The 26,783-nt window shown below is 47.1% G+C and overlaps 1 protein-coding gene and 1 long non-coding RNA gene across 12 annotated transcripts in view; one reads left to right on the top strand and one right to left on the bottom strand.

Annotated features, from left to right (window-relative positions):
• Positions 1-33: 33 nt before the first annotated feature.
• Positions 34-26,783, bottom strand: part of USP42 (ubiquitin specific peptidase 42) — a 54,656-nt gene continuing 27,906 nt past the window's right edge. For 7 of the 11 annotated variants that reach the window (XR_681174.5, XR_010158333.1, XR_008536327.2 and 4 more), the window contains 15 exons: positions 25,668-25,778; positions 22,403-22,505; positions 21,398-21,465; positions 20,607-20,677; positions 18,569-18,651; positions 17,388-17,499; positions 15,927-16,067; positions 15,334-15,434; positions 13,691-13,844; positions 11,284-12,003; positions 11,080-11,174; positions 6,403-7,842; positions 4,541-4,842; positions 2,092-2,864; positions 34-1,039 (listed from right to left, as the gene is read on the bottom strand). Coding sequence is in view for 3 of the 11 variants with exons in the window: in XM_009452604.5 (XP_009450879.2) it covers positions 2,731-2,864; positions 4,541-4,842; positions 6,403-7,842; positions 11,080-11,174; positions 11,284-12,003; positions 13,691-13,844; positions 15,334-15,434; positions 15,927-16,067; positions 17,388-17,499; positions 18,569-18,651; positions 20,607-20,677; positions 21,398-21,465; positions 22,403-22,505; positions 25,668-25,778 (3,635 nt within the window). In the remaining 8 variants the exon portion in view is untranslated. Of the gene's footprint in view, positions 2,865-4,540; positions 4,843-6,402; positions 7,843-11,079; positions 11,175-11,283; positions 12,004-13,690; positions 13,845-15,333; positions 15,435-15,926; positions 16,068-17,387; positions 17,500-18,315; positions 18,397-18,568; positions 18,652-20,606; positions 20,678-21,397; positions 21,466-22,402; positions 22,506-25,667; positions 25,779-26,783 lie in introns of those variants that run through there. The other 4 variants (XM_016946015.3, XM_009452604.5, XM_009452607.5 and 1 more) reach the window with 4 other exon arrangements.
• On the top strand, positions 10,715-12,836 carry LOC129135470 (uncharacterized). The gene is made up of 2 exons (XR_008536339.2): positions 10,715-10,857; positions 11,841-12,836. It is a non-coding gene; the product is annotated as an uncharacterized LOC129135470 (long non-coding RNA).

Below are 26,783 nucleotides of genomic sequence, written 5' to 3' on the forward strand. Positions count from 1 at the left end.
ATGGGGAAAACAACAGTAAAAAGACGCCAAGTGTGTGATTTGCTGCCATTTATATACTATAGAAATTTTACATGCTGTATATTTACAGTGGGGCAAGTGCTTTTTTAATCTTTAAAAAAACAAAGATCAAACTTTAAACATCTCTGAACAACACAAACTGTATAAACCATACAGATTATTCAGATACAAACTGTATTAAATACAGTTTTCCCCACTCCATCTCCTGATGCAGGACCAGTGAATTATAAGTGTATCACAGTTTGATAGCATATCCATATTAAAAATAAAATCACAGTATGATTGTGTCTGTAACTAGAAACTCGAAGGGACCAAGCAGACAACGGAGACTCCAGTATCAGTGAAGACAAGAGACGCTGTATCAAAAAGTGTTGTGTAATAGAAACATACTGTCGGCTTTACAAATCATGTCTGGGTTATACATTCATAATGTAAATACTCATCATAACTGGGAAATTGATTGGAACAGTTCCACAAAGTTCAAAAACAGAACTTGTCTATAAAATACATCTTCAAATCTTGAATACAACTAAAATAAGCAAATTAGTTTCTAGTATCAGACATTACAGAAAACAGACTGCTCTCCAAAGTCTAGGTGAGAGCTTGTGAGTTTTTAAATAAGTCTTTAAATTAAATATACACACTGTCAGTTTGTACTTTTGACAATTCCATGGTCTCCCGGTTGGTCTTGCACCAGATGTCTAACTTGGAGGAACATTACATGAAATACAAGTAATCGACCTGAGTCTGTAATTAAGCAGCATTTGAGATGTTCTATTCCAGGGCATTATTTCAATGGGATTTATATACACGGTATTTTACAATGGTCAGCAGTGGTAGAAAGTGTTCGTCCATTCGGAATAAGGGTAATTAAGAAAAGGTAAAAACTAAAAAAAAAGTTCTCCATGGTAAAATCTGTACAGTATTTACTAAAGAAGCACCACGCAGATTGGAACAGAGTTATTGTCTATCTTTATAATTTAAGCTGGGCTGGGGATGGCTTCTGTTGAACGCGTTCAATCTGAAAGACAAGAGGCGCAGGGTTAGTGAGCTGGAGGCGGGCGGCGGCATGTAGGGCTTATTCCCGGACGCCCTGCCAGCTGCTCCCGAAGGCTGGGGAAGCTCTTCCTTGAGGAGATCACTCTGCCTTCCTGAGTGGAAATGAGGGAACTGGCGGTGCGGGCAGCTCAGCCAGGGAGGCGCCATCTGCTGGGCCCAGCCACCACCCGCCCCAGATGCCTCCTCCACCTCCATCCTCACAGCCCCTCACTCAGGAAGTTTAGCTCCTTAATTAGGGTTGGGCCTCTCCCTTGAGGACACATTGATAAAGCCTGTTAATTAACGGCCAATTAATCCACAGACTCTTCACTTGGCAATTCATTTTAAATTCCTCTTGCTGACTACATGTGACAGACACATTTGGACAAAGTTTCCTTTCAAGGGAAAAATGGTTCACCGTCCCCTCTAGCTCCACAAGGGTCAGGTATAAAACCAGTGACTCTCCCAGGACCGCTGTGTGAAGTGATCCAACAAAGCCCCACAGCTCCGAGGTCCTGATCTGCTGCCCGGCCCTGGGCCACCTTCCTATGGTTTTGTATGGTGGCTGCTGGGGGGGTGCTGGCTCCAGCTCAGTGCCACCTCGGGGCGCAGACAGCAGCACAGGGGACGGGATGGACGAGGGAACAAGGCTCCGCTCTCCTGAGTGAGGTGCCTGTGCTGGGGACTGGGCCTCTCCCTTCCCAGATGTTTATCAAAGGCCCGTGGGCTCTGCCGCTGTGAGCCGGGTTGGCTTTTCCCAAGTGAGGCACAAGGGAACAGGGCGACTCTGCCTGCGTGAGGGATGAGGGTCTTCCCCAGCCAGTAATGCAAACGTGATGAGGTGGAGGGTCTAGGTCTGTCCCCAAGCGCGTGGCCTGGGTCTGGGCTGGCTGGGAACCTGCCGGGGCCTCTCCGTGGCGCTGCCAACTCCTATGAGCCCAGCCCCCAGGCAGAGCCGCAGAATTACAACTCCTCTGCCTGCGTCCCCTCAGCGCCACCACAAACAACGAGGAAACAGACAGGAAGACAGCTTACCATAACTAGTGAGTTTTTTGTTTTGAGGCTGAGTTTTCAATCACCTAGAAAGCAAAGGTCAGGAAAGAGATTTTAATGATGGTTGCAAAATCGCCAGTGCCTCTGCTGTGTGTGTGCGTTAAGTGGCTATGGTCAGAGTCACTGTGGTTCCCTGTGAGCGCCTGAGGCCACTCCCCAGTGAGGTGAGCAGGCATGTCCCAGCGCTCAGCGGCTGCTCCCAGGGTTTTACTGATGTCAAAGGGTTTACGTGATGACTGAGGGCTCCATCCAACCCACACGCAGCCTGATGTTAGTTAGAACAGATCTCAGGCCCAAGAACTGAACTGGGCGGAACAGAGCCGGAGGAGGAGTTTGAAAGAGAAAGACAAGGGGCCGAAGTCCAGGGTAGAGGGGGACCTGCAGGACCACAGGACGCTGGGTGAGGCGGGGCCGGGCAGCGGCCTTCTCGGAAGAACAAGAAAGGCTCCTCAGTCTGCTTGCAGCAGAAGTGCCAGCTGCAAACCCTGTCATCGGTGCAGTGGGACGGGGACGGAAACACAGGGCCACCACACAGACACGCCTGACCACAGCACCCGAGACACGAGGCAAACAAGATCACGTTCAACCTCCCTCCTGCTGGACCAGCTGCCTCGGGGGCCATCACTGTCTCCCAGTAGCCCCAGCTGGAAGCCCACGATCCTGGGAGCCCGCACCACACTCAGAATGAGCCCATCCACTGCATCCTCGGATCCTCGGGTACCAAGCAGCCCTCACGAATCTCCTTCCCCGATTCGCTGAAATGGGAACGCAAAACCAATTCTGAAATGTCCAGAACGTCTACAAGGCCCGCAGGCTCCCCATCCTCACCGGCAGTGCTGGTGCCTGTCCTCATCTCCGGCTGTTTCCCCAGCACTCCACGGGCAAATGTCCCCCATGGGGCTCACCCCGCAACCCCCAGCTCTCTTTCACACACTCTAAGGACCGTTTACCCCTCAATCAACAATGCATGCTGGCTCTGGGCTGCTGGGAGGGACAGGCCTTCCCCAGAACACACAGCTCCACCTAACCCACAACTCAGCCGAGAAGCAAAAGGCCTCAGGGCAGCCCTGAAGATTCGTCAAAAGCCCCTGGGAGGAGGGGATGCGCTTCACACGTGAACACAAACAATGGGCGTCCAGGCAGGGGTGACAAACCCTTTCTGTCAAGGGGCAATAATAAACATTTTCCGCTTTGCGAGCCACACGGTCCCTGCCCTGCCGCAGCCACTCACCTCTGCCAGGCAGTGACAGCGAAGCCGCCAGACAGCGTGCGAACGCACCTGGCTGCGCCCCAATCAAGCCACAGACACTGAGGTCTGAATTTCACATCATTTTCATGTGAAACGCATTGTTCTTCTTTGGGATTATTTCCAACCACTTAAAAAGGTTAAAACCATTCTTAACTCCAAGTTCATACAAAGTCTGGTGACTGGCCGAAACTGGCCCCAGGGCTGCAGTTTGCCAGCCTCCGCTCTAGGTCCACTGACTCGAGTGACATCCGCTTCTAACAGGCTCACAGCTCCTCTCGAGGGTGAGCGGTCACCGGACACCAACGGAAGAGGAAGTGGGGGGCTGCCTCAAGTGCAGTAAGAGCACAGCGTGTGGCCACAGGACGGAGACACAGCCCCACAGGGCAGAAGAGAATCCAGGACACCTGGCAGGGGCAGCCAGCGCTCTGCCACATGGAGGCCTCTGCAGTGTCACTCAAGCAGAGGCTGGTGCCCACGCTTCTAATGACCCAAGCGAGCAAATCAGTACCGAGCATCAGGGTACACTCAGAATGCTACAGGTTTAAGGATTCGGGAGAGTAACGTATATGCTGCAAAAGTATTTCTATCAAAAATGCTTTAAAACCAAGAGTTCTCGAGACCATCCTGGCTAACACGGTGAAACACCGTCTCTACTAAAAACACAAAATTTAGCCGGGCGTGGTGGCGGGCGCCTGTAGTCCCGGCTACTCAGGAGGCTGAGGCAGGAGAACAGCATGAACCTGGGAGGCAGAGGTTGCAGTGAGCTGAGATCGCCGCCACTGCACTCCAGCCTGGGCAATAGAGCAAGACGCTGTCTCAAAAAATAAAATAAATAAAATAAAATAAAACCAAACCAAACCAAGAGTTCTGGTCCTTTGCAAGGCAAAGTCAGATGCCCAGAGCTGTACGTTCCAGGGCTTTGGTGACACAGGTAGTGCTGCCCTCAGTCCTGTGTCACTTAGGCCTTCAATAAACGCTAAGGGCTTGGTGCTAAGGAGCCAAACTGTGCAACGGAACCACACTGCAGGGATGAGCACTGAGGCCGGACCGGGCAGGGGTGCTCTGAGTAACTGTGCCCTTTGATGCCACCTGAGGTTTTCTTTCTACATGTTAATCACCTTTGCAAAGAAAATGTATTAAGAAATAGTTTCTATCTTCCTAATTCCAAGTATCTCCTCTTACCCTGGCCATACTCAAAGAGACGACACCTGTCATCCCTGCTTTCCATCCGTAAGTGTTTCGTTTTCTCACGGAAAGGTCCGACGCCTTCCAGAGGCGGGCCACCAGAGAGAGGAAAGCCACCCTGGGCTCTCCGGAACTGGGCGACAGTCTCCAAGCTGGCGACCCTGGGTAAGTGCAGTTCTGAATCTTTAACAAAGTCCTCTGATTTTCTTGAATGTCTCTTCTTTTTCTTCTTCTTTTTTTTGTGTCTGTGGAGGTCAGCGTCAGAGCACGCTGCTGAGAGTTCTGAGTCCTGCTGATGCCTGCAGAAGGAAAAGCCAGAATTCAAACCCCTGAAACACAAAACCGCCAGCAGCAGACCCTGGAGCTTGGCCTTTCCACCCATTCACTGAGAACACATTCACTGTGCAAACACGCACAATTCTTATCTAATTAGCCACGTAGGCCAGGTATGGAGGCGCACACCTGTAGTCCCAGCTACTCGGGAGGCTGAAGCAGGAGGATCACTCGAGCCCAGGAGGTTGAGGCTGCAGTGAGCTACGACTGCAACACCACACTCCAGCCTGGGCAACAGAGCAAGACCCTGTCTCAAAAATTTAACAAGTTTGCCTTCACTGTAATGACTGTTTCAGTCCAGGGCCATAAATTCACCAACTTTAGCTCCATCCTGAACAGTCCCATCTCTGCTTCAGCTTTCTCAGGAACTAAGGCTGTTGGACAAACACCGCAGGGAGGATTCTGCTAACTTTTCCCGAAACCAGTAGTTACTTGAAGGGAAAGGAAATACTAAGCCTCCTTCCCTCCCATGTGCCTGAGACACCTGGCAGCAATATTATTTTTCCCTCAAATAACCACTGCCTATTTTCCATATGGCTTTTGGTAATCTTTCCCAGGGTTTCAATTTCAAGAGATGTCAACTAAAATTACTAATTCTGTTCCTGCTCATCCATCTCATCATGGATAAGTCATTTTCAAGACAATCACCAACCAATTTAGCTTTTTAAAAATACAAAAACAGGCCAGGTGAGGTGGCTCATGCCTGTGATCCCAGTGCTTTGGGATCGCTTGAGTCTAGGGGTTTGAGAACAGCGTGCGCAGCATAGTGAGATCCTGTCTTTACAAAAATAAAAAATTAGCTGAGGATGGTAGCACACGCCTGTAGTCCCGGCTACTCCAGAGGCTGAGGGCTGAAGCAGAAATATCATTTGAGCCCAGGAGGTCAAGGCTGCAGTGAGTTATGATGGCATCACTGCACTCCAGCCTGGGTGACAGAGCAACACCCTGTCTCTTAAAAAATACAGAAGCAAATTTCCCAATTGGATTTCAAGTTGAAAAATGGAGACAAAAACAAAGGCCGAGGAAACAAAGGTGTCTCAGATGCCTATGCTGGGCAGGCGGGCAGGCACAGGAAAAGTGTGCCTCCTGTTGTCTGCCTACCTCACAGCCACTGAATTTCAGGAAAATATAACAGATACGAAAACATAACTACATCTGACAAGTAAGAATATTAACACCAATTCTAAGGTCAAAGACTCCCAATTGTTCATTGATGGAACACTGCATGCTTACTCCTGGAAGAGTTATAAAGCATTCACCAAAAATGGCACTATCATTTTGAAAAAGAAGGTTGTTAGGCATTTAACGACACCATGAAGAATAAAGATACAGCTTCAAAGCAGGGCAAATTTTTACAAATCTGTAAAAATAGTGAAATCTCAAAACCCACAGAAATGAAAGACACAAATCAGGCGGATACAACTGTGGCCTGGCTGGTCACTTGTTCCTGAGTCGGGAGAGAAGGGACAGGCCCCATTGCTGACAGCAGCGCCAGCGCCTCGGGGAGCACAAGGCCCCAGGCTCACCTGGAGTCGCGGTCTCGGTGTTTGTCTTTGGATTTCTTTTTCTTCTTTGATTTTTTGTGCTTCTTCGCTTTAGGCTCTTCTAGAGGATCCTTCTGTTCGCTCCTCCGGGCTTTCTTTTCAACATGACTGTCACTGTTCTCCACACTGTCGTGTCTCCGTTTCCGGGACTTTCCATTTTCGTGTTCGTGAAACCGATCAGAGAGGTTACAGTTGTCTCCGGCTACAAGTGCAGTTCTGTCGTGGGAGAAGCGGTCGGGGTGCGGGGCGAGGGCGTGGGGCGCGCCTGCGCGGGGGCTGCTGGGGCGGTGCCGCTCCCTCTCCCGGGCCGGCTCGCAGCCCCTACGGCCCCGGTTGTGGTCCTTGTGCGGCCGCTCGTGCAGCCCGGCCCGCTCGTGCTCGCGGCCACCGTGGAAGGGCTTCCAGTCCCGGGCAGCGTACGGGGTGTACCTGTCATGGTAGTACCGGCACCTGTCCCAGCGCGGCCTGTCGGGGTAGAACTTCTCCCGGCCCCAGCCATGCTCGCCCTCGGTGTAGTGGTGTCTGACCCAGTCCGGCTCCGCCCCGCTCCGGTGTCGGGAGTGGTGGTGACTGTACCTGCCCAGAGAGCGGCGCTCGCCAGGGCTGAGCCTGTCGCCGTGGCCGGGGTGGTGCTCCGGGGCGTGGCGGTCCTGGCGGTCGCGCTCCCGGGGGCAGGTGCGGCGCCGCCGGTGACGGTGGCCCTCAGTCTTGCTCCTGCTCTCTCTGGCGGGCTCCCCGCTGGACGAGCGCTCTCTCCGGCTGCGGTAGTGGCCTCGGTCCACCTTTCTGAGGCTGCCGATTTTCTCCTTCGCTGGGGAAGGGCCTGGGGCTTTCGGCGCCGTGGCGTCCTCGACCCTCTCGCCGGGACTAGGCTCAGCATCCCCTTCCGGGTGACCGGCCGGGGCCATGTCCAGCACAGGAGCTGGCGGCCCCTCTGCGGCCTCCGGTGCGCCCAAGCTCTGGGATCGGTCCTGAGCGTCCCGGGCGTGGTCCCCGCTGGGGTGAACAAGGAGTGGCTGCTCGCAGGGCTCCTCCGACCGCGCAGGCGGAGCCGCACTCAACCCCTCCGGGGCTTCCGCCAACGCCGAGTCCCGCGGGCCCTCCGCGATCATCCCCTTTGCATCCTGGGACAACGGGCTCGCGTCGCCTGTTAAGCTCTCGGGATCACACAGGTCAGGGGGTGCTGTGTCCCCCACGATGTCCTGGCCGGCGCTGGGCGGAGGCTCCTCGGGGGCGACGGCCATGGCCTCCCAGGCGCCTTCTTTGGTAGCGGGGGTGCCGGGATCGGGGGGCGGCGGAGCCTTCTTGGTGCTGCTGAGGCCGGCGGCCGCATCTAGCTCCTCCAGGGATTCGGCGGCGGGGCTGCCAGGCTGAGGCTCGGCGTCGCGGTCCTCGGGAGGGCCCCTCTCTGCTCCAGGTGCACTGCAGCCCCCAAACAAACAAACACGCCAGTTAGCGTGGGCTTGACAGGCTCATGTCATTGCATTACAAGGACAAATACTTCAAAACGTTCATTTGCTATTTCGTCTCTTTTTATTTTATTTTATTACTATTATACTTTAAGTTTCAGGCTACATGTGCACAATGTGCAGGTTAGTTACATATGTATACGGGTGCCATGCTGGTGTGCTGCACCCATTAACTCGTCATTCAGCAGCTATTTCGTCTCTTTAAATACATCTCGCCGAAGCCCAATATTAGGCTAGTACTACTATCTCTGCAAACTCCCAATTTTCTCTTTCCCTTATTAAATAAAAATAAAATGTTATATCATCAAGCCCAGCTCCTAGCCTATTTTTCAAAACAATAATCCTAGAGTTCTAGGCTCTTCCTGTTTCTGGATATCCCTCTAGTTCTTCCAATTCCTCTATTTTTTTTTGTTTTGTTTTGTTTCATTTTGTTTTGTTTTTTTGAGGGACAGAGTCCCACTCTGTTGCCCAGGCTGGAGGGCAGTGGTGTGATCTCAGCTCCCTGCAACCTCCATCTCCTGGGTGCAAGCGATTCTCCTGACCCAGCTTCCCGGGTAGCTGGGATTACAGGTGCCCACCACCATGCCCAGCTGATATTTGTGTTTTTAGTAGAGATGGGGTTTCACTATACCTTGGCCAAGCTGGTCTCGAACTCCTGACCTCAGGTGATCCGCCCGCCTCAGCCTCCCAAAGTGCTGGGATTACAGGCGTGAGCCACCGCGCCTGGCCGCAATTCCTCTAGTTCTTCCTAATAACTAAGACTAAAGAAAAAAAGTCCAGTGATGACAGGGCCTCCTCCTTTCCTCTCGACTCCCTTTCTCTGATTTCTCTTGGACCCTCAAAGGTAGAGCGGCCACCTCCAAACACAGCCAGCAGCTCCTCCAATTACTGACAAATTATGAGGAATCAGAGGCTTTAGCAAAACGTTCTGTAGTAAATTAACTTTGTCCTTTGATTCCCGCAGAGCCTTCGATATATCCTCAGGGTTAATAATGAAAGCTGCTGTGGCCTGGGCTTGTCTGCACAGCCACCTACCTCACCCTCACGCTACCTGGCCTAGGGCCGAGGGAGCGAGTGTCCAAGCTGGCCTATCCTTAGGTTGGGAATGAGTGTTCCCTGCCCACAGGGTTCGCCCCATTCCGGTTTAATATCTACGCCCTCCTAACAGAGGGCCTCAGTGAGGGCACTCCCACCCGCCGGGGGCCATTCTGGGGTTGCCACAGTGATGGGAGCCCCACCAGCACGAACAGCACCCCCACAGGTGAGTGCCAACAACCGTGCGGGTAAAAACTACGGGTGTGTCACTGGCACGGTTTTCACTGACACTGACGTTTCCAGGAAGGCACCTAGTATATAAATCTAGAGTCGCTCATGCTGTGATTTGATCAGAACTTCACCAGAAGTTGTTCGCCATGAGAACATGACTTCCTGATGACGAACCCGCGCCTGGCACCGAGTATGCTGACATCCGGCCGCACTCTGAGCTGTCACTCACAGCCAACCTGTGCAGAGATGCAAGCACCGCCTGCACAGCCTCTCGCCACGGGGCCGTCCTGCTGCTTCTTTGCGAGGTGAAGCCACTGACACTGCATGACAAATTCCTTTCCTCTTACTCCTGACTAATGTTACATTTACATTCTTGACTAACATTACATGATTTTTTTTTTAATTGCGGGGCAGGTTTTATTATCTATAATTTCAGAATCCTTGAAGGGCCTTTACAAAGTACAGTCATGTACCTCATACATACGGTCAACAGACCACATATGATGGCGGTCCCTAAGATCACAACATAGCTGAAAACTCCCGTCACTGTAACAGTCCAAGGGCAACGCGTGACTCGTGAGTGTGGTGATGCTGGTGTAAACAAACCCACTGCACTGCCAGTCCCATGGAAGTCTAGCACATACGATTACTACATAATACATGACAATGGCAATAAACAACTCTGCTGGCCGGGCACGGTGGCTCACGTCTGGAATCCCAGCCCTTTGGGAGGCCACAGCGGGTGGATGAGTTGAGGTCAGGAGCTTGAGACCAGCCTGACCAACATGGTAAAACCCTGTCTCTACTAAAAATACAAAAAAAAAATTAGCTGGGTGGGGTGGCGCATGCCTGTAGTCCCAGCTACTCAGGAGGCTGAGTCAGGAGAATTGCTTGAACTTGGGAGGCGGAGGCTGCAGTGAGCTGAGATCGCACCACTGTACTCCAGCCTGGTGACACAGCGAGACTCCGTCTCAAACAAAAAAACAAACAAAAAAAGAAGTTATTTTTGTACAGCTGTATGTTTGTGTTTTAAGCTAAGTGTTATTACAAAAGAGTCAAACAGTTTAAAATTAAAAGTCTATAAAGTAAAAAAGTTACAGTAAGCTAAGGTGTGTTTACTATTGAAGAAATCAATTTTTTTTAACAAATTGAGTGCAGCTGAAGTGTGCAGTGTTTCCAGAGTCTACAGTAGTGTACTGTCCCAGGCCTCCACATTCACTCAGCACTCACTCACTGGCTCACCCAGAGCACCCTCCAGTCCTGCCAGCTCCATTCATGGTAAGTGCCCTGTGCAGGTGTGCCAGTTTTCCTCTTATACCATATTTTTACTGTCCCTTTTCTATGTTTAGATACACAAATACCACTGTGTTACAGCTGCCTACGGGATCCAGTGCAGTCACAGGCTGTGTAGGTTTGTGGCCTAGGAGCCGCAGGCCACACCATCTAGGTCTGTGTGACACACTGTGGTGCTGGCATGATAACCACATCCCCAAACGATGCATTTCTCAGAAGGCATCCCTGTTGTGGACGGACGGATGACTGTATGTGCTTCTTCACAGGACTGAGAGCCCTGGCCTAGACCCTCAGCACACCCTCACATCATCATTTCTCATGAGAAAGATGAAATGAGATGGCACTTGAAGGCGCGCCAGTAACACCGCTAACCAGAGAGAGGTGGCCACGCAGGAGGAGAAATAGCATGGTGAGCACATCAAGTTTCCGTGGACTCAGTCCTGTATGCCACATTTTTTCTTTACTCTTCTAAAAGGCAAGTTAATAAATCCTATACATTATAATTCAAATCATTCTAGGATTCAAAATGTTCATTATAAAATTTCTACAGCATTCAAATACTGACACATCTGGAGGCTACTGGATTTCCTACTATGCTGCCACACGTGCCTCAGATGTACTCTTACGTTACCTCATTTCATCCGTCGAGCCTTTCAGTTTGTTGCTAAGCCTGAAGGTTTCTAAGATTTTGTCTTCTGGGAGAGACGGCAAAGGAGCAGGCATCAACTGCAATAAAAACAAAAATATTTCAGCTTCAGTCGCCAGCTCCATGCCTCCTGAAATCCAGCCAAGGGAACCGCCACGAACGAGGCTGAAGACCCTGACGTGCACTCACCTTTCCAGGAAGACCGTTTGCCTTAGCAAAGGGATTTTCTGAGTGCAGGGCAGGCTGGCCTTGGCAGCTGGCACCATCAGGCGGCAGGCCATTTTCTTTCGGGTCACTGTCACTGTCTGCACTATTAGCACCGTTTAGGGTCATGGGTTCTTGGAGCTCGTGCGGAGTGGCCTCCTCATCTTCGGCATCTTGGCCGGGAGAGTGGGAGCTCACAATCGTACCAATCCCATTCTCCTTGCCCAGCCCCTTCGACTCCTCGTCAGAGTCCTCAGAGGACTCGGCGCCATAGGGCACCAGCACGCTGGAGTTCAGCTTGGATTTGCCATTCATCATGGGCTGGGAGCAGGATTCACTGCGGGGGATCGGTTTTGTTACTTTACTAGAAACTGACATCGTAGATGCGTTCGAGGTAGACTGTACTGCAGAATTGGTAATGGTAGAAGAGGGAACGGGCTTGGTAGGGTTCTCCAAAGAATTGCTATGAAGGTTAGGTTGAGACTGACACTGGCGAACAGGCAACTTGTTGTGAATACTGATTGTAATTTTTTGTTTCTTAGGATGTTCTGGGATCACTGAGGACCTATTAACTGACCAGTTTTGGACAGAAGCTGAAGCATTAACAGGACTAGCCCTGTTGACACTGGAATTCCCGTTAGGACTCGACATGGAACTGCTTGGCGTGTCTTTCAATGGTCCAGTCCCATTTAAGTGAGGTGGATTCTGGAAGTAAGCAGAGCGCACCTGGTCAGAGCTCCAGAAACATGGTCACACAAACAGAACCCATTTTGGCTGATGGGTCCTTCCCATTTTGCTTTTTTTTTTTCCAGGACTAACAAGTTTCATACACCTGGAAATGTTCTCTGTTTTTCTCAATCCCTCCTACCCGCGCATACTTTCCACAGGCCCTAGTTTTCTGGCAATAAATCAACAAACAGGACATACATGTTTCACAGAAAACAATCCTCAGACCAAACTCGTTCTGTCCCAGATCTGATGGAAATCAGCAGGACCTGTGGCATGGAGTCACACACTTGCTAACTGGTTGGGTTTCCTGGGAGCTCGCCGCTGCAGAGTGCCAGGAAGGAGGAATCACCCTGGCCTCGGAGCAGAGGAGACGGTCACGTGGGCGGAGAGTAGGGGCTGCTTCAGCCGCCACTCACTCAGCCATGACCCCACCACTGCCCCACAACGTCTCCACATTCTCCTCACGCAGTGAGACTCGCTGCAGGTTCCCCCATGGCTGCTGCACCCCCGTGGAGGCGCAGGCGTGAAAGTCAGTTAACAGATCACGTGTGGCCTTCCCAGCGCCTCCTCACATACCTGAATTAGCTGCCGTCCTAACACTGGAAAGCTTCATGGTAAAAACAAAAACAGTCTTTGGAAAAGCAATGCCAACCACCCCTTCCTACAGGGCACATGCCCTCCTGTTTGCCAGAGTCCTGATGTCACTCTGGAGCAGAGCCCAATAGGGGAGCCTGCTGGGCATTTGATGTGTGACTCTGTTATACCTCAAATACTGCCTGATGTCCATAAAATAAAGCATGCAGCTAGACCGTGTGTGTGATCATCCAAAACAAACTCAAGCCGAAAAGCTGTGAAGATGCCACAGCTCAGATGAGGCCCCCACTCTAGAATCCTGTGTTCCTTGTGACACTAGCTCACTACTGTTCGCCCCGACAGGACCAACAGGGAGTAAAATCAAACCCAGGGGGAGAGCAGACAGAAACACCACACCCCTGAAACGACTAAATGGACCTAACAAACGTGTTCTTGTAAACAGATCGCTTTCCTGCAATCCGACAGGAATTAAAGAATCTCCAAGTGTTTAACCCTTTGAGCAGAATGGAAGTCCAGAGAGGACCTAAAATTTAAAGGTGCTGACACCCAGGCTTTCCTCTTTCCTCCCCATTGGTGAGGTTTGCTGTATATTTTGGGGTTTTTGTTTTTTTGGGGGGTTATTTTGGAGACGGGGTCTCACTCTGTTGCCCAGGCTGGAGTGCAGTGGTGCAATCTCAGCTCACTGCAACCTCTGCCTCCTGGGCTCAAGTGATCCTCCTGCCTCAGCCTCCTGAGCAGCTGGGACCACAGCACACACCACCATACCCGGCTGATATTTGTATTTTTTGTGGAGACGGGGTTTCACCCTGTTACCCAGGGTGGTCTCAAACAACTGAGCTCAAATGATCCACCTGTCTCGGCCTCCCAAAGTGCTGGGATTACAAGCTTGAGCCACTGCGCTCGGCCGTTTTCTGTATATTTGAAATACTGTATAAGAGGGTTTGATTAAACTGTGAGAAGAAATTCAGATGTATTTGAGGACACAGCAACCACTACAATTCAACTTGAGAGTTTGAAATTACATTTTAAAGATTAACATAAAAATGTTCTTCTCCCTAAGGACTGTTACCTTTATCATGTGAGAGGGAAGCTGTGGTCCGATAAAGCCTGGCGCAGCCTGTTTGTTGGTGACAACCCGCTGACTGATGACGGGGCGGGGAGAGGACTGGCCGGGGCTATGGGTGGGATGAGTAAGTTCACCTCCATTTTTCACATCATGGGACCTGGAAACAAGGAGAGCGATACTTAGGGTGACACAGGACACCTCCTTAGGAGAGATTCATTTACAAAGTCAACAGCATTTAACCCCTCAGGCGGAAACCTGATGAAAAAAATAGCATGTTTATGCTACACAGTATGGAGCTATACACATCCCCTCCTTCAGGCTAATGTCAGGCACTCAGATCAGGAGACAACAAGGGTAACTGGGTAAATGATGTTCTTTAAACTGTGTTTTCTGATGATGCTGTTTCATCTGAAAGGTATTTCTTTTCTGTTTATTTATATTTTCCTTTTTTTGAGACAGGGTCTTGCTGCGTCGCCTAGGCTGGACTGCAGAGGAACAGCCATTGCTCACTGCGGCCTTGCCCTCCTGCCTCAGCCTCCTGAGTAGCTGGGACCACAGACATGCATCAGCACGCCTGGCTCATTTTTTTAATTTTCTGTAGAAATGGGGTCTCGCTTTGTTGCCCAGGCTTATATTTTTCTAATTATAAATATATGCCACTGTGGAAAATCTAGTGTCCAAAAAAGTTAGAAACAAAATCCTACCCCTCAACTTGGCCTGAGGCCTCCTCTGATCATCATCTGTGCTTCAGCCCAACTGCCGAAATCCAATGCCAGTGTTTAATATTTCAATGTGCAGACATGAGCATTCTGCCAGTTGGACATTTGAGGATACTCTTGATTTTCAGCTATCAAACATTTTTTCCAAAAATGGAGCGAGTGAGTGAGTGAAAAGCGTATGCAGCCACAACAGGACAGAGCTGGGTGCGGGTGCTGGCCTTGGCCTGGAAGGCGACTGACCTGTGCTCCAGGTTGGGAGGTGCTGGCCGTGACCACGCCAGGTGCTCAGAGGTCCCTTCCTGAGGTCTCCACTCTTTGTCCTGTGGCTCCTGGCCCACTCCATTGCTGCCCACAGCAGAAGCCCACCCTCGTCAGCTACCACCTCTCCCTGCAGCTGCACCTTCAGTGCTCATGGCCACAGAGTGCGATGCGGAGCAAACTCATCATCCCGCTCAGACACTACCTTTCTTACTCTCCAGGCACATGGCAGAGTTGATGGTTTTTGGTTTTTTTTGAGACAGTCTTGCTCTGTCACTCAGGCTGGAATGCAGTGGCTCAATCATGGCTTACTGCAGCCTCGGCCTCCCCAGGCTCAGGTAATCCTCCCACCTCAACTTTCGGAGCAGATAAGACCACAGGCCCACAACACCACACCTGGCTAATTTTTTCGTATTTTGTAGAGATGTGGTCTCACTATGTTGCCCAGGCTGGTCGGTCTCGAACTCCTGGGCTCAAGTGATCCTTCCATCTTGGCTGCCCAAAGTGCTAGGATTATAGGCGTGAGGCACCATGCCCAGGCTAGAGTTGATCTTTAAGCTGCTGGGTTTTTTTTTTTTTTTAAACACTGAATATTGAATTCAAATATGTTGATAAGACAAGAAGAAATGACATACCAGAAAATCTGGCAATTTGTTTTCATGACAATACCTGATATAAAAGAGCACATAGGCTTGTTGGCTGAGTACCGATCTAATATCACTGGTAGATACAATGGAGTCATTCATTTGATACCAGAGGCCATTGCTAGCCTATAAACGAGAGCCAATAAAAGAGAGAGATTAGATTTAATTAAACATGGAACATAGTCAAGAGAAATATTTTTTTCTTTTTTTTTTGAGATGGAGTCTCACTCTGTCACCCAGGCTGGAGTGCAGTGGCGTGATCTTGCAATCTCCACCTCCTGGGTTCAAGCAATTCTCCTGCCTCAGCCTCTGGAGCAGCTGGGATTACTGGCAGGCGCCACCACACGCAGATAATTTTTGTATTTTTAATAGAGGCGGGGTTTCACCCTGTTGGCCAGGTTGGTCTCGAACTCCTGACCTCAAGTGATCCCCCAGCCTCAGTCTCCCAAAGTGTAGGGATTACAGGAGTAAGCCACTGCGCCCGGCCAAGAGAAATATTTTTACCTCGGGTATTCACATTTTAACTGTAAAAGTTCCACCTCTCCCTACCCCAAGAATGCTACTGCTGTCTTATAGCATGTATGTAACAATAGTTAATAGCAAATCTGCACAGCTTACTTTTATGTAGCAGAAGTAATGGCCAGCATGGCAATTAAAACCAGTGTGGACCAGCACTGCATACAAGACGTAGACAATTGGCTCTCCGTTGGGTTGAGACATATATGGCCGAATATCAAGATACTCAGGGTATTTCACATCCTAGAAGGAAATGGAAAAAGGAGAAACATTTCCGAGAGCACAGATCATTCCACATATTCAGGTAGAGGGTACTTAGAGCTTCCTAGGAGGGGAGACCCACAGAACACCTGAGCCCTGTGATATTCTAGCAAAAACCTAATGCATTTTAAAAACCTAGTGCATTTAGCCATCTTTTTTTTTTTTTTTGAGATGGCGTGCCACTCTATCACCCAGGCTGGAGTGCAGTGACACGATCTCAGCTCACTGGAAGCTCCGCCTCCTGGGTTCAAGTGATTCTCCTGCCTCAGCCTCCCGAGTAGCTGGGATTACAGGTGCGCCACCACGCCCAGCTAATTTTTGTATTTTTAGTAGAGACAGGGGTTTCACCATCTTGGCTAGGCTGGTCTTGAACGCCTGACCTCGTGATCCACCCAGCTTGGCCTCCCAAAGTGCTAGAATTACAGGCATGAGCCACTGCGCCTGGCCTAGCCACCTTCCAAAGGGCATGGCTAACTGGGAGGATAGCTGAATCTAAGTGTATTTAAGGCCATCCTGCTGCATTTATTATTTTCTTTTAACAAGTCAGGATCTATATTAAGTGAATTCTTCAAACCCATCAAAGGACAGAGTAACAAAATGACAACTCTGAACATAATTTTTTTTTTTTTGAGACAGAATCTGACTCTGTTGCCCAGGCTGGAGTGCAGTGGCACAATCTCGGCTCACTGCAACCTCTGCCTCCTAGGTTCAAGCGATTCTCCTGCCTCAGCCTCCCGAGTAGCTAGGATTGCAAGTGCCTGCCACCACACCCAGCTAATTTTAGTATTTTTAGTAGAAACAGGGCTCTGCCACGTTCGCCAGAGTGGTCTCAAACTCCCGGCTTGAAGTGATATGCCCAACTAGGCCTTCTAAAGTGCTGGGATTACGGGCATGAGCCACCACACTCGGCCGATTATTTAATTTTAATAATTCAGGAATGGATCGTTTATTTCTCTTGCATGCTATTTAGTTTTTGACCACTTTCAATCTTCAGAAAGTGGGAAGAAAATGGGAAAATTCAGTGTACTACCAATCAGAAAACAAACAAACAAGACAAAATGAACTTTGGTGAAAACTGGCAAAGTCTAGCAGGAAGTCCTCTTTGGATTTCAGATTATACAGGCTCTCCCTGTAGCCCCTCACAACCATGGGTACCAACAAAACAGACAATGAAGCCCAAATGTAGGTAATAGTTAGCAATTTTGTCATGAGAAAGTCGAGTCCTTAATCCTTAATAGCTACAGACACGTTAAGCCTCGAAAGGCTCGACATAAAACATGATTAATGACATCATCCACATACCTTAGCAATTTTTCCACCAGTAAAATTTGCAAAACGTTTCAGAGAAAGTGTAAGAACATTAGAGGATCTATGGATAGTGAACCTCTTTGAAGCTGGAACCATCTTTTTACACCTTGAAACAAACAGAAACAGAAGTATAAGAAGACGAATATATACACACAATTTGTGGTATTTTGGTCTTTCTTGTTACTATTCTCAAACATTCCACATTAAGGTTCCAAAAAGGACACTGGATGAGAACCACCAGCCTTCAACCAACAGTGAAAATATTAACATTAAAAATACAGGGGAAACTGCTTAATTAGCATGAAAGGAAAGGAAGTTAGGACAATTCTGAAAAACCAAGCCACGCAAGCCACCAATAATGTTAAAATTAGGTTAACACAACTTCCTCTCAATTCAAAAGAAACTGAAAAACGAACATGTTCAGACTGGTATAATTATGTGAAAATATGTCTTAAATTCATCTAATTTAAAAATAATAATTATTATTATATGAAAAGAAAGCCCTAACCAGAAACAAAAGGAATAAAAATAAATATTAGAAATGTCTGTGGAATTTAAAACAAAGGCAAAATCCCTCTGGTCTTGAAGATTTGACAATAAAAAAATTACTTCTATTACCTGACCACAAAGTGGAAATCTACTTAAAAACATACAAAAGAGCTTTCTTAAAATAGGCACTCTTGACTTCATGGGGAAACATATTAATGAATGATCAAAATTAGAGTTTTTCAGCAAATGCTATCCCAAACCCTGGGAACCCACCCTAAGAGAGAAGGAGCCTCACTATCCCAGAAGAAAGTGACTCCCCACCCGACGGCAGCCCTCTTATCATAAGAAAGTCAATGAAAATGCTATTTGGCAGACAGTGGGTGCCCAGCCACACCTGAAGCAGCACTACCATGGGGTGCAAAGACAATTTTACCTCTCTCCTCCCACCGAATCTGCCCAATAATGTCATGCCCCAGGCTTTCACAGGCACAGAGCTGCGCATCTTGCAGAAACACACACATCAAGACACTCCGGGCTCTCGCCTTTGGACGACAGGGACGCAGTGTCTTCCCAGAGGGTATCAGAAACTCAAGCAACCTAGACACACCAAACTCTCTCAAACCAAGCCTGCCGGCCATCCCCACTGGAGAAGCCGGCATCAAGAACCAAGTCACCACCCAACGTACTTGCTGCACTTGTACGAGTTTTCTCCATCAAGCTGTTCCGGCTTCACAAACTGCTCCAATGCCTTGTTGACACTCTGAGCAGCCTGGGAAGAGAAGAGGCACAAACACCACATCACCGCACACCATCACTTGTGTTTGGGTCTTGCCCTGCCACCCAGGCTGGAGTGCAGTGGCACAATCACAGCTCACTGCAGCCTCAACCTCCTGGGCTCAAGCAATCCTCTCACCTCAGCCTCCCGAGCAGCTAAACCACAGGCATGGCCACCATGCCCAGCTAAATTTTTCATTTTTTTGTAGAGACAGGGGTCTCACTATATTCCCCCAGGCTGGTCTCAAACTCCTGGGCTCAAGCGATCCTCCCACCTCGACCTCCCAAACTGTTAGGATTACAGGTATGAGCTGTCATGCCCAGCCGTGCCCCTTATTTTTTAAAAGAAAGAACAGAAGACTCAAAGATATAAAAGCAAATGAAAATTTTTATGTAAAAAGAAAATTTTCCGGGTGGGCGCGGTGGCTCAAGCCTGTAATCCCAGCACGTTGGGAGGCCAAGGCAGGCAGATCATGAGGTCAGGAGATCCAGACCATCCTGGCTAACATGGTAAAACCCCGTCTCTACTAAAAATACAAAAAATTAGCAGGGCACAGTGGCACGCGCCTGTAGTCCCAGCTACTTGGGAGGCTGAGGCAGAAGAATCGCCTGAACCCAGGAGGTGGAGGTCGCAGTGAGCCGAGATCGAGCCACTGCACTCTAGCTTGGGTGACAGAGCAGGACTCCGTCTCAAAAAAAAAAAAAGAAAAAAGAAACAAAATTTTCATTTAGTAGTATGATGTTCACTTTTATAAATCTACATACCAAATTATATCCTCTCCCATTTAAAAATGAGCAGAATTAAAGTGAACAAAAATATAGAGGATGCTCACTGCAGCAATACATAAAACTGGAAGCAAACCAAATATCCACCAGCAAGGAGTTCGGCACAGGAATTACAGTCTATCCATTCACTGCACCACACACTGCCCAGAGAGCACGCTCACACAGAAAGGTCTCAACAGAATTACATGAAACAGTGAGTGGCCAGACAGACATCAGACACAATCTCATTTATATAAAAAGTGAACAATACGTTCTGGAGCAGTACATATCAAACTGTTAAAAATAATGCATTCAAAAGGAAAGGATTTTACATATATCTGCAACGTTACTCATTTTTATCATAAGCATGTATTACATCTGTAATCAGAAAAATGCAAGCTCAAAAACAACAAAAAAATCAGGAATTCAGAAAATGCAAGAGGCAGGCTGGGCACAGTCGCTGTAGTCCCAGCTACTAGGGAGGCTGAGACAGGGGAAATGCTTGAACCCTGGAGGCGGAGGATGCAGTGAGCTGATATTGTGCCACTGCACTCCAGCCTGGGCAATGGAGCAAGACTCCATCTCAAAAAATAATAATAATAATAACCAACTGTACTTGGCTAATATAGAAAATCTAGTTTTATTAAGATATTAAATGAAAATTCAGGCCGGGCGCGGTGGCTCACGCCTGTAATCCCAGCACTTTGGGAGGTGGGCAGATCACGAGGTCAAGAGTTCAAGACCATCCTGGCCAATAGGTGAAACCCTATCTCTACTAAAAATACAAAAATTAGCTGGGCATGGTGGCACATGCACCTATAGTCCCACCTACTCGGGAGGCTGAGGCAGAAGAATTGCTTGAACTCGGGAGGTGGAGGTTGCAGTGAGCCGAGATCACGCCACTGCATGCCAGCCTGGGTGACAGAGTGCAATTCCATCTCAAAAAAAAAAAAAAAAAAAAAAAAAAAAAAAAGAAAAAGAAAATTCAAAGAGTAATAAAAAAACTTTAAAAGCTTTTTTATGATGCTTACTACAAAGCTTGAATAATCCCTCCAAATGAAATCTTAGCATATTGAATTTTTCAATTTATATTCTCTAACAAGTAGTCTAAATTATAAATGAACTACAGTTACATAAAATGACTTATTTTAAAAATGTAATTACTCCCATAATTATGAAATTTACCTTTATCTCCAATGTTATATCAAGATATGGATCAAAAGTATCTGAAACGCCCTTGCAATTTAAACATTTGACTGAAATAAAAATAAAATGCAAAAGATGAGCAAAGTATAATCATTACAGCAACATCAACTACTGAAATGACAAAATACAATTTTGAAATTTAAAATTTTTTAACTGTAATTTTTCTATCAATTGAACAAAAAAAGTTTTAAATTAATACTACTCATAATATGGGTGAAAAGTGTAATGAATTTGGCCCTTCATATACTATTGATTAGAATCAAAACTGGTATAACCTCTTAGAAGACAACCTGACAGAATTAAAATTTACAATACGCACTCCCTGTGATCCAGAAATTCTAATACTAAGAATTCATCCTACATATACATTTTTACCCAGACATAAAGCATGTGTGCACGGATGCTCCATGAACAACAACAAAACACAAACAACCTAAATCCCATCGATAGGGGACTAAAATAAATGGAACACTACTCCAACTGTCGAAGGCTGTTAGGCCTGTGTGCTGAAATGTAAAAGACTGCTAATACGAACAGACAAATGGAAGCAGTGCACACAGTATGCTCCCAGTTTATTCATGCACAGGAAACTACCAGGAGGATTTACTACAACCTGGCACCGAGGTTGCCTTTGGGTAAAAGGAATGAGAATCTGGGCTGGAGAGAAGCACTTTTCCTTCCTTCCTAGTAGGACTAACCCTGTCCTACTATTACCATTTTTTAACCACATGTGTGTGTATCATTTTATCAACTTATAAGCAAAAGCTTACCTCTAGATCTTAGGTATCCTCCAAATATCTGACAAACAAGAGTGGTGGCCTGGGTGTGTCTGTCTAATCTGAAAAACGTTGAACAGTGACATGAGAGAAGAGCTTTGCAAAAACTCCAGATGCTGTGACCAGATTTCAAACACATGGGAGCTCACAAAAGATCAAGAATTCAAACAGGACAGCCATGGAAAATAAAAGGATGGCACGTGTGGCAGCCCAAGAGCATCCCTGCCTGGCCAGAACACAGGGAGGTCTGGGAGTGGCGGGAGGAGACGCAGAGCTGTGGGAGCTGTGTCTGTCAGGAAGGGACTCGGGAAGCAAGGCAGGAGTCTGGTCCTGAAGCAGGAAGATGGCAGCCTCCGGGCACTGCGGCCTGTGTGGGAGGAAAGGGAGCGGAGGCGGAAAAGGCAGAGAGTCTTCTCCGACCCAAGTATGTCACCACCCGGACAATGAAGGCCTAGACAGGGCGGTGCCAGGGCAGGGAGAATGCAGAGGGAGATCTACCAGGTGTGCTCAGACAGCACCAAGCGGCTTGGGATGCATTATCTAACTGTCCCCTCGTTCTTCCTCTTGAGTCTGCATTTAGATTTTAAGGAACTAGCTACAGGAATCAGTAACTGATTGGGGTGGGGGTTCAGGAAATAAACACAGGCTGGAGGGCAGCAGAGAAAAGAAAACGTCAGGCACAACTAGAAAGGAGAAGCAGCTAGTTTGAGATCTGCAGACGTCTGCTGATAATGAGAAATTAAATAGCTGCAAGACCAATGTTTATTTCCTGACATCTATGATTGAGCCAACTCAAACTGTTACGTAAGACACACGTGCAAATTTCAACCATTTTAAAATAATGCACATCACCTAAGGAAGAGGCAGAGCAAAGCCAAAAGGTAAAGTGAACATTGTTCTGTGTGCTTCCAACGAAAAAGGTGAAAATGAATTCTGATAAGAATAAACTACAACCAGAGATCCCCAATGAAGACATGGCTGGCGCTCTGTTGTACTTACTTATTGCTGCCATTCAAGCATGCTTTCTGCATAGCATCAACAGTGTATTGAAGGAATTCATGGGCATCTTCTTGGTTTCCAAAACGGAAGTGCCTAGCTATACCTGTAAAATTTCGGTAAAGACAAGGCTTTATCATTACACATAATAAGCCTAAGTTGTACCCCCCAAAATATATCTTCTAATAATATGTTGGTTGGAAAACTCCCAAATACTTACTTTATGAGGAAATAGCACTAACATAAGCCACTAATATAAGCTATAAGCAGGATCAGGCCCTTTTGACCAGAATCCCCAACCGTTTCGGCACCAGGGACTGGTTTCATGGAAGACCATTTTTCCACAGACCAGAAGAGGGGGTTGGGATGAAATTGTTCCAGCTCAGATCATCAGGCATGAGATTCTCCTAAGGAGCATGGAACCTGGATCCCATGCACACACAGTTCACAATAGGGTTGGCGCTGCTATGAGAATCTAATGCTGCCATTGATCTGACAGGAGGCGGAGCTCAGGTGGGGATGCTCACCTGCTGCTCACCTCCTGCTGTGCAGCCCAGTTCCTAACAGGCCACATTGGGTACCAGTCTACGGCCCAGGGGTTAGGGACCCCTGCTTTACACCATTAAAAGTCCACAGCAGCTAGAGTTTCTGAGAGTCTAGAGAGTAGCTACAGAGTGACTCATGTTTCTAGCAAGTTAATAAAGTTACACTTGAATAAACTGGCTGTTTTGTCTCAAATTTGTCCAAAATGCTATGCTGGTGATTTTAAATTGGTGCTACATCTCTATAATACAGAATCCATTCAAAATATAAATCTCCCCACCTATCTAATTCTATCCCAATGACCTACAGAAGAAATTATATTTGCAGGTGCACAGAAACATTTCAGTCCTGTTTCTAATTGATTAAACAGCTGAAAGACCAAATTATTTTTTAAATTACAATAAAAAATTAACACAAAAGTATAAGCGATATCACACTAAAACATATATACTGAATTTTACATGTGTATAAATGTATAAAAATGTTCTAGCTTAAATCACATGAAACTGCCAACACTCCACCAGTTTAGACCTACAAACGTGACAACTTCATGACTGAACCATGTGTGTATCAGTGGATACACACACACACAGAGCAATGACATTTTCTTAAAGGACTAGGTTTAAAAATGTTAGTCATGTCTGCTATATAAATATGTATAAAAATAAATATATGTGGTCGGGCGTGGTGGCTCACGCCTGTAATTCCAGCACTTTGGGAGGCAGAGGCGGGTGGATCATGAGGTCAGGATATCGAGGCCATCCTGGCTAACATGGTGAAACCCCAACTCTACTAAAAATACAAAAATTAGCCAGGGGTAGTGGCAGGCACCTGTAGTCCCAGCTACTCAGGAGGCTGACGCAGGAGAAATCGCTGGAATCCGAGAGGCGGAGGTTGCAGTGAGCCAAGATTGCACCATTGCACTCCAGCCTAGGCGACAGAGTGAGACTCCATCTCAAAAATAAATGAATAAAAACAAATAAATACATGTATAAATAGCCAGGCATGGTGGCTCACGTCTGTAATCTCTGCACTTTGGGAGGCCAAGACGGGTGGATCACCTGAGGTCAGGAGTTCAAGGCCAGCCTGGCCAACATGGTGAAACCCCGTCTCTACTAAAACTACAAAATTAGCCAGGTGTGGTGGTACACGTCTGTAATCCCAGCTACTTGGGAGGCTGAGGCAGAAGAATCACTTGAACCTGAGAGGCAGAGGTTGTAGTGAGCCAAGATCGCGCCACTGCACTCCAGGCTTGGGGACAGAGCCAGACTCCATCTCAAATGAATGAATGAATGAATGAATGCATGCATGCATGCATGCATGCATGCATGTATAAACAATCCAAACCTGCCTGGCTAAATTTTGCCAGGCTTCAACAGTATTTCAAAGGTTTTTGGCTTGTCTGTTGTGGTCTATCAATAATGCCAAGGGCCAATATAAGACCTCTTTAATCTTCAGTGGCTTTCTAGGCAAAAAGATTACAGTTTGTTACTGTATAATTACACATCCCTATAATTACCCAGTTAGATGCCAGATTAACAGTTATAGTTTTGTTTGTATGCATTTTTTATTCCAACTCAAATTAACATGATGCAAAAGTTTACTGCAAAAACACACAGAAAGTATGTAAGAAAATTTCATGCACTTACCCATTTAAAATTCAAAAATTAAATAGAAAAAAGTAAAATTTATCCACCAATTTGCTAAGCTCTGAGTATATATTCTTTTAAGACTGTAATTAAGTTGGGCATAGTGGTGCACATCTGTAATCCCAGCTACTCAACTGGGGCAAGAGGATCACTTGAGCCAGGAGTTCAAGACTAGCCTGGGCAAAATAGTGAGACACAGTCTCACTTGAAAAAAAAAAAAAAAGAAGAACCGAAAAAAGAGAATTAACCTTATTTATTTCTTATTTTATTTTTACTGCTGCTTGCAGAGCAGGGCTAATCCACAGGCAGTGTGTCCAGAGTAGCCTAATTAACTTTGACAATTTCTGTCACTGCGTATAGTAAAATATTCATTCACCAAACTGAAACTAATTAAAAACTGTTTACAAAAACCTGTGAGACAATATCAGAATTAGTATTACTCAGCATAGAAATCCAAGTTTCAGAGCAAAGACACTATAAAACTTACCAATTATTTTAACATATTGATTTTTAATAGTTTAAAATTTGTTATATTAAATTAAATAGTCTTTAATATATTGTCATCTTTTGCTTTAAAGTTTCAAATGTGTTTATATAGCAAATGTTTTACTAAAAATTTGTTATTAAAGACATAGCCACGTATGACAAAATGTATTTGTTTTCTAATATATGACGGGTTCGGTTTTTTTCACCAGTTGGACATTAAGAATAACTAGGTAATAGGCCAGGCATGGGGGCTCACGCCTGTAATCCCAGCACTTTGGGAGGCGGAGGCAGGTGGATCAACTGAGGTCAGGAGTTCGAGACCGGCCTGACCAACATGGAGAAACGCCATCTGTACTAAAAGTACAAAATTAGCCTGGCATAGTGGTACACGCCTGTGATCTCAGCTACTCGAGAGGCTGAGACAGGACAATCGTTTGAACCTGGGAGGTGGAAGCTGCAGTGAGCCGAAATAGCGCCACTACATTCCAGCCTAGGCGACAGAGCAAGACTCTGTCTCGAAAAAAAAAAAAAAAAAAAAAGTATAACTAGGTAATAAATACAAATATAAAACTACAATAGTTAATACTTACGCCGCATCTCATTGATGACAAACATTGGTTTAATAACGTCCCCAGGATTACTGAGTGCCTGGGTAATATGTGCTTGCATTGTACACATCATACAAAAGCCTTCTGCATGACCTGAAAGATAGATGATAATCCTCCAAATTAGCAAAATACAACCATATACACACATCAAGGCTAATTACAAATCAGGGGCACACACCTGAAATGAAATAATAGCTGCTATATGCATGCCTTGAGCTATCTACTTTTATGCATTTTCATTTACTTTTTTTTGTTCTTTTTTTTTTTTTTTTTGAGATGGAGTCTCACTCTGTCACCCAGGCTGGAGTGCAGTGGTGTGACCTTGGCTCACTGCAACCTCGGCCTCCCCGGGTCCAAGCCATTTGCCTGCCTCAGCCTCCCAAGTAGCTGGGACTACTACATGCGCCACCACGCCCGGCTAATTTTTTTTTGTATTTTTAGTAGAGATGGGGTTTCACCATGTTAGCCAGGCTGGCCTCGAAATCCTGACCTCAGGCAATCCACCCACCTTGGCCTCCCAAAGTGCTGGGATTATAGGTGTAAGCCACCACCCCAGCCTCATTTACTTTTCTAACAAACCTAAGTGATAAGTATATATTAGCTCTCTTTCACAAGAAAGGAAAAAAGCTCAGAGAGTTTAAAAGTTTGCCCAATGTCAAAGAGTTATTATGGGACAGACACATAATTGGATTCAAATCATACTGTTTCAAATTTGAAAGCCAGTGCTCCTAGCTACTCTCTATACTGGAAAAGCAAGGTTTTCCCCCTCACACCACTATTTATCTCAAACACTAAAAGAAAGTCTCCCACAGCAGGGATGAGACTTCACTGTGGAAGCCAGGCGCCATGGCTCATGCCTATCATCTCAGCACTCTGGGAAGCTGAGGTGGGTGCATCTCTTGGGGCCAAGAGTTTGAGACTAGCCTGGGCAACATGGTCAAACCCTGTCTCTACAAAAAATAAAAAGAAAATTAGCCCAGCGTGGTGGCACAAGCCTGTAATCTCAGCTACCCAGGAGGCTGAGGCAGGAGGATCACCTGATCCCAGGGAGGCTGAGGCTGCAGTAAGCTGTGATCACACCACTGCACTACAGCCTGG

Source organism: Pan troglodytes, chromosome 6 (assembly GCF_028858775.2).
Source record: "Pan troglodytes isolate AG18354 chromosome 6, NHGRI_mPanTro3-v2.0_pri, whole genome shotgun sequence".
NCBI lineage: Eukaryota > Metazoa > Chordata > Mammalia > Primates > Hominidae > Pan > Pan troglodytes.